At 40.2% G+C, this 7673-nt stretch overlaps 1 protein-coding gene across 1 annotated transcript in view; it reads left to right on the top strand.

Annotated features, from left to right (window-relative positions):
• LOC119579543 overlaps positions 1-7439 on the top strand; it is a 9576-nt gene extending 2137 nt beyond the window's left edge. Inside the window, exons 9-32 of the mRNA XM_037927445.1 lie at positions 33-144; positions 232-456; positions 538-633; positions 708-794; positions 897-1016; positions 1156-1287; positions 1376-1544; positions 1622-1784; positions 1862-2115; positions 2206-3840; positions 3930-4166; positions 4241-4557; positions 4638-4721; positions 4813-5022; positions 5123-5276; positions 5361-5524; positions 5603-5710; positions 5785-5922; positions 6002-6151; positions 6230-6316; positions 6399-6558; positions 6636-6844; positions 6921-7083; positions 7168-7439. Coding sequence (XP_037783373.1) covers positions 33-144; positions 232-456; positions 538-633; positions 708-794; positions 897-1016; positions 1156-1287; positions 1376-1544; positions 1622-1784; positions 1862-2115; positions 2206-3840; positions 3930-4166; positions 4241-4557; positions 4638-4721; positions 4813-5022; positions 5123-5276; positions 5361-5524; positions 5603-5710; positions 5785-5922; positions 6002-6151; positions 6230-6316; positions 6399-6558; positions 6636-6844; positions 6921-7083; positions 7168-7406 — 5413 coding nt within the window. The 3' untranslated portion in view covers positions 7407-7439. The remainder of the gene's footprint in view (positions 1-32; positions 145-231; positions 457-537; positions 634-707; positions 795-896; positions 1017-1155; positions 1288-1375; positions 1545-1621; positions 1785-1861; positions 2116-2205; positions 3841-3929; positions 4167-4240; positions 4558-4637; positions 4722-4812; positions 5023-5122; positions 5277-5360; positions 5525-5602; positions 5711-5784; positions 5923-6001; positions 6152-6229; positions 6317-6398; positions 6559-6635; positions 6845-6920; positions 7084-7167) is intronic.
• The last annotated feature ends 234 nt before the right edge of the window (positions 7440-7673 follow it).

Here is a 7673-nt window from a genome sequence, read left to right as displayed (position 1 = left end):
AAATTAAAATCTAACCCAAACTTTAATTTTAGCTTTTCAATGGTGTGGGATACAACTGGAACTTCGATGAAAGTCTGGCAAAACGGTGGCAGAGTAATTATTGGAGTACAAGATGGTACCAACCTCAATATTCACGAGCTCACGGTGAGTAGAGCTATTTAAATCAAATTTAGATCTAATTAAAAGATCTAGTAATGCATAAACTCTAAATTCTTTTTTCTTTTTCCCCAGAGTGACCGCTGGGGTAGACAACAAATCTCGCTGCAACAAGTGTTGAGCCTCCCAGCAGCAGTAACCTCCTGGAGAAGCTATGCAACGGGCTTTGACAACTTCCTCATAGCCACAACGCCAACCTTTGCTCGTGTGTACATGGAGAATAGGGGAGAGTACCAAATTCTTCAGAACCTGTTGCCTACTGGTAGCCTTGCAAGCTTCACTGAAATGGTGCCAGTCAGTGTAAGTAAATTGCTCAAATTTAAGCATTTGACTAAACTACTTAATGACGACCCTCCTTTGATAAATACTTCAATCTTCTAGCTTCCTTCGTGCAAGGATGAAGTCATCCTAATGACAGGATTTGGAAGTCTTGTGCAGATCTTTGTCTGGGATGGAACGAAAGGACTCTACATCCTGGTTAGTTGTAGTTTTGTATGGGGGGGGGGGGAAGGGTCTTTTGAAGTAAGATGACTAAAGCATCACTTTTCCAGGCAAATGAGACTTCTCTACCGGTTGACGTAACTGGCTGGGACAAAGGCTTTGGTGATGTAAGATCAATAAGTACAGCTGTCCCAAAGGCAAGTAATACGACTAGTCTAAATCATTAAATTATTTTAATGCTAAACCAAAACTAGGTTATGGATTCATGGACTTCACAGCTTGCCTTAATATCATTGCAGTTGATCCTAAAAACGACAACAGGTGTTGTTGGCATCAATGTTGTTGCAGAGATGCTTTATCTTGAAGACCCTATTTGGGATGAAAGTGTTGCCCTGAAGAACAGAAAGCAGTACCTTGAGGTAATGGCGCATTAATAAGATTCGTTTAAATGTCTAAATTAATATGACTTTAACTTGATGACTGTCAATCTTTTGTATCCCAGATTGATCTGGCTTTCATTTTAGCCACTGACTTCGAACTCTACTCTTTATATTGCAGAACGAATATACAAGGCAGAGGGAAGTGATGAGTGATATAGAAGACAGATTAAGTCATTCTGTAGATACTGTTACACCAAGTGTAAACATAACTGGAGATGTGACCATTTTGGGTGGCATAACCCTTGATAAGGTTTGTACAATTTAAGTTACTCTTTTACACAAGTTAGACTAAATTTTTTTTTTTTTAGTCTACATAATTTTTTGTCTTTTTTCTTAAGACCTTAACCGTGACGGACTTGACGGCAAACAACCTCGTATTCCCTAACACCGATCTTTCTGGCGTAAGCTATGATGGATACAAGGATCACCTCGACCAGCTAACTAATAGTTCCACGTGGCTACAGATTATAGATAACACCTTGACTTCAATCGAAATGGAACTAGAAGGTATAGTGTCTTTAATTTGGCAAATATTCTGGCCATGCAGAAATCAATATTTTAAAATCTAATGTTCATCTTTTTAGATGCCGTTAGTCTGACCACTAGCAAGAAGATTAATGGCACAAAGGTAATTGTGGATGGGTTAACAGTGCAAGACCTAAGTGTTGGAAGTGCAGTTTTCCAAGAAGTATTGGATAAAAATGATAAGACTTTCCCTATAACTTCTACACTCGAAGGACTAATAAAGTAAGTATACTTGGCATGAGAGGACTTTACCAAATTTTATTTATTTGAGAAATTACACTATTTAAATCTACTGCTAGGTTTGCTGATCCACGCAAGATTACGGGCAAGAAGACCTTCACAACAAGGCTTGAGGTTACGAACCTTGAAACAGGAGCTCTTGACGATATTCCTGTGAGTGATATTGCAACTACAACAGGTAGTTATGCAGTAGCTGGAAGTGTGAACTTTGTCAACACCCTACTAGCAAAGGATGTACAACTGCCAAGTGGTGGCACTGTTGGTGGTATAGATCTTACAAATGCAGTTACACTGAATGGGCCAGCAGTGTTAGGCAAGTATTTCTTTGAAAATCGGGTTAAAGTATGCAGGGGGTAGACAATAGTTAAAGGGGCTTAAAGTTTATAAACTAAAAATATTTCAGGTTATACCACCTTCAACAAGAATCTGACGGTCAATGGAAATCTGCAAGTTGATTCTACAGATGTGGATGGTGTAATCATTGAACAGCTGTACAGGAATGCACTAACAAAAGCAGGTGGAAAGTTGAAGGGACCCCTAGAGTTTACTAATAATGTGACTGCAAAGTCTCTTTCTGCTAGCCTGCTATCTGGTGTGAGTTCACCTATTTTCTTATCCACCACTGTCTTCAAGGATGAAAATAGTCAGCTTACAGGCAAGATAAAGGTACCAACCCTTACAGCCAAAAGCTTGCATGTTGGAGACATGGTCAATGGCAAAGACTTCCCCTCAGATTTCCCCCTTAAAACGGATGCTTCTTTGAACCTTGGCACCAAAGCCTTTGATGACCTGACTTGTGAAGTTCTTACAGTTGGCAATGATGTTGCTGTAGATGGTATCAGATTTGATAACTTGGTTACTCTTCACAGACCTCAAACAATGACTGGAAGAAAAACTGTCACAAAAGGTGTAGATATTCTAGGCAGTCTGCAAGTTACTAGTAGTTTGGTTGCAGGTGTAAGTTTTGATGACCTTTATGCAAACCTTACAGCCATTTTGGATCCAATGGGTGAAGGATTCGATGTTTACTTTAATAATTATGTTCACCTTCCAACTGTTAACTATGGTGGTCTAATGAACTCTTTAAATATTGTGGATCTTAGTAGAGATATAATATACAGCACCGACACTGCAGCAGCAGTATCGGGCACAAAGGCATTTACTCTTCCCCTGAGTATATCTCGTGCAACCTTTGATAGTACATTCAATGGTGTAAGCTTTGAGGAACTTGTACATAGTCACTCCAACACTCCTGTAGCAGGAGTAAAAACCTTCAAGAAGCCGGTTACCTTCTCCTCGGGTCTTGATGTAACGGGTCTAGTTGATGGTGTTGACTTGAAGCAACTCTTTGATTCTGCCCTTTACTTGGACAAGCCAGGACAAGTGGTAACAGGAAGGAAGACCTTCACTGGGACCGTGTCTGCTGGAGAACTAGATGTACAGGGTAGGGTATCTGGTGTAGACTTCAACAAGGTGCTTACCAACTCTGGTGACCAAGCCTTCACTGTTCCACAGAAGTTTGCAGCAGCCTCCTTTGGTGCTCTGGATATTAACCAAATAGATCTGTCAGATGGCTTCACAGTGAATGGGGTTGACCTTTCCGTGCTAGATGGCATTCGCATGAGCCGTAAGAACCCTACTCCCCACTCGGGTGTTCTAACTGTAAATGGAATGGTCTCTGTTCTTGGCTCATTTGATGCAGTAAACATCGATGGGCACAACGTTGCACAGCTGAAGAACAACATTGTCACAGATGATGCAGACTCCACCATATTGTCGGATGTTAGCTTTGCAAGCCTAACTGTAAAAGAATCTGTCAGTACAGCTAACAAGGCTGGTGCTAATGGCAAGAATATAAGCAGAATCCATGAAAATGCAGTCCTCCTGGAAGGTAACAATGCCATGACAGGATCTGTGACCTGGAGTGACCTTGACCTGCAAGGTGATGTTGACGTTGGAGGCCTTGTCAATGGAAAGGACCTGCAAGTTGTACACAACAATGCAGTGTACAAAGATGCCAGCTCTGTCCAGATAACAGGTGAGTAATTACTTTTTTTTTTTTTTTTTTTTTTCCTTCCTCCCCCCCCCCCCTTTAAGTAACAAGATTGTTATCTTGACCTTCCTCAGGCAAGAAGGTCTTCAACAACGGTATCTCTGTGAAAGGAAACATAGACACGGAAACTACAAATGGCATTGACCTGAGTACAAGACTCTTCACTCTCCACACAGACCAAGATATCACTGCTGAATTTACATTTGATTCTGTAACGGCTGAAAAGAATTTGACCCTTGATGGTACTTTTGATGGAGTTGATCTTGAGAGGCTTGACTCTGAGGCCCTCAAGCAGAGTGCAGATACCATTGGTAAGTCTTGAAAGTGTTGATATTAAAGCTCTGCAATAATGCAAGAATCTTAACTCATGGTGATTTCTTTCCAGAAAACATTGTCTTCAATGGAGAAGTGACAGTTGATGACTTCAAGGTTGAAGGAAACTTGGAAGGTATCAACATAAATAAGCGACTCGAAGATGCTGTACGTTTAACTGCTAAAGATGTAATAATAAGAGGTACAAAGAACTTCGTCAGTAATGTAACCTTCAAGAATATATTCACCACAAACTTGAACAACGTTGACTTTAATGCTTACCTAAGCCATGCAGTACGCAAGAATGTTCCCATTACGCTGAACAAGAGATTAAAGGTTAATGGACTAGTGTCTGCACCTTCGGTAACGGCCAACTCTCTAAGCATACGGGTAAGATTCCATTGTGCCACTCCTGGACTTGAAGATTAAGAGTTTTTAAGAGGTTTACCCACTTGCTTGTTTTTTTTCAGGGTTCAGTAGATGGAATTGATTACAAGGACTTGATGACTAGAGCAGTTCTACTTGATGGGACACAGTCTTCAACATCAAATTTGGTAAGTTGATGCCTAATTTGGCTTGGTATTGTATGTCAAGGTAGTTTATGTCCATAAATTTTTTAATTATTTCTCTAACTTCTCCCTTCAGCAATTTACAACTGATGTATCGGTAAAGGGTAACCTTGCTATCACAAGACTAAATGACTTGGAAGTGGATACTCATTACCTAACCACCAATACACGGCAGACCTTCATAACTAATGTTGAAGTTGAGGATCTCCATGCATCTACAAATGTGGCAGTACTGGGGAAGGTTAATAATGTTAACCTCCCTGCAGAATCTCTAAACACTCTCAAGGTAAGTCTTGATACTTAGGCTTGTGATGTATGATAGTGTAAGTTTTATTGGCAAACAAAGTTGCAGTCTTTTGCACATGTACAACGGGAATTTTCTCCAGATAAATGGAGGCCAAACTGTAACTGGGCTAAAACGTATAGAAGGATTGACTGTTGTATCCAACAACGTCGAAGTAACGGGCAGGACAGGAGATGATGCCTTGGTTGACTTTTCATCAGAAGTTGTTTATCTGACCGAGGCTCCAACAATAAGTGGTAAGAACTTTAAAGTAATTTGCCAGTAAATGCAGAGTAGTTTATTAGGTTTAAACTTAAACTTAAACTTAATTTGTTTTTCAGGTCGTCTTAACTTCTCTTCTGGTCTGACTGTGGAAAGTCTAACTAGCACCAGTGGTGAGATTGGAGATGTAGATTTGGTAGACTTGGCTAATAATGCTTGGTATTACAATGAAGCAGCTGTAATCACTGCTAGCCTGAACTTCACGGATCCAGTTGTGATGAAGGTAAGCTTGCTATTCCTTTTTTTTTTTCTTTTAAAGATCTTGGTCTGAAGACCATTTTAACCTTTATTATCTTGCTAGGATACTCTCCTGACTAGCCACCCAGTGGATGGCATGCTTGTAAGTGCAGTATATGGAGAAGCTAAAAGTGCACTCGATACCTACTCTACCTACAACGAAGGCATAAAGGCAAGTATATGAAAGATCAAGCTTCAGTATATTAGACTGAATGATGCATGGTATTAATTGTAGTGTCATTACAGAGCCTGTACAGCAACAAATGCCCCCTCATTGAAGAAGCTTATAAAGATACTCAGAAGGCCCTATATGATGCAGATTACTTTAATCTGGTAGATGAACTCCAGTTTAGTGGAAAACCAAAGTCCTCTGGATCTGTGAGGGTGAGTGGGGGAGGGGAGTTAACTTTTAACTAATAAACCTAAGTATTCGTCAAAATTGACTTCAACGTCTTTATCATAGATTGGTGATTACTCGTATGTTGTCATGAGCTGGGATCAAACTTGTGATGTGACCATGTACAAGTATGGCACTAATCTTGGACAAACAACATCGCAGTATTCTAATGTTGGCTCTGGTGCAGACTGGGTAGACTTCGAGCACAATGGAAATGTAAGTTAATATGTTTATATGTCTACATAAACAAACATGTTCTATAAAACCTTTTGTACATGCCTTAATTTCTTGCAGAATTTCTTCATTATGGCAGCATCTGCAGGCAATAGCTGCAGCAGGACAAATAGTGTGGCCTTCAAACTAGAAAATAATGCCCTTTCTGTAAGTATAGGGGTGAGGGGGGGAAGGGAAATTAGAAATGTCAGTAGTTGGTACTAGAATTGCATGGAACCTTATCTTCTAGGTGCACCAAGAGCTTGTTGCAGGAGAAAAGGTTGAAAAATCTTTCATTGAAGAGACTGGAACAATGGGAATATCAATTACCATGGGTAGCACAAGACATGTCTACAGCTTCAGCAGCTCAAAGAATCTCTTTGAATTTGTGAAAACTTCACCTGCTTTCGGTAAGCAGTATGCCTAAACTTGATTAGTAAAGAGATAGGCATTGGGGAATGAGTAAGCAACTACTTCCATTTTACAGACAAAACGGCAACAATAATTGATGGTGGAGATGCTATAGTTGTAACGGGTGAGACTGGTAAAATGAAGATGTCGGTGAATGGTGCTTTCCTCCAGGAAATGGAGGTACTTAAAGTGGATGATGCAACCATAGTGAAGCAATATGGGAAACTGTACTTGATTTGTTCAGTTACACGGCAACTTGTATCTGGTGTAGTACACAACCTCGAGGTAAGTAAATCTAAGATTCGATTTTGGTCTCTCTTCATGAAGAGCTGTAAGCTAAAGCTTGATCCTTGTTCCTCAGCTCTATTTGGTTGACTCCACTACTGGCTTCTCTTGGCTCGATTCTAAACCTCTGAATGAACCGGCTAAACTGACCAACTTCTTCACTGGTAATGCAGCTACTGGAACTACACTAGTTCTAGCCTTGCAAGAGAACTATTACCCTACTGCTTACACTTTACATGGTATGTAACTTGAAAGTTAATGGTAGTTTAAACTTGTGCACTTCCTATCCCCAAAAACCCTAATCCTCCTTAATCTTGTTTCAGGAATGAAGTACAAGCCATTTGTAGAACTGAATGCACCATTAACTTGGTGGGCAGAGCACTTTAGTGTGCCTGATGCAGTCTTCCCAGAGATATCAAAACATGCCTTGTTAATTGGACAAGGAAATTCGGCCAAGTTGCTAGAGCTGAAGATGAATGGTCTGACTCATGAGGCTGGACATATAGAGTGCAACCCAGGAGCTTTCAAGTATCCTGAACTAATGCCAATAGTCCCAGTGTGAAAACTGGATTTTAGATTTTTAATAAATTGTTAACAAGTCCTTGTTAATTGTTTGACCACCTACAGATCAAAGAAAATGGAAATAAAACAAAAGCTCTAGCTCTAGACAAAGCTAGACTAGCTTGCTGATATTGGTGTCTACATATGCTGCCCAGTACCAAAAGGTATTGCGCAGTATAAAGTGGTTCCCCTCTAAAACCATTTTAGAGCAGACAAAGACCAGTCAGGGTTGAGGGTGGAAAGAAGCTCAAAAGGCCCAACAAAAGCC

This window comes from Penaeus monodon, chromosome 12 (genome assembly GCF_015228065.2).
Source record: "Penaeus monodon isolate SGIC_2016 chromosome 12, NSTDA_Pmon_1, whole genome shotgun sequence".
NCBI classification, from domain to species: domain Eukaryota; kingdom Metazoa; phylum Arthropoda; class Malacostraca; order Decapoda; family Penaeidae; genus Penaeus; species Penaeus monodon.
The sequence above is the reverse complement of the archived record's forward strand: the minus strand, read 5'-3'. Positions and strand labels throughout refer to the sequence as shown.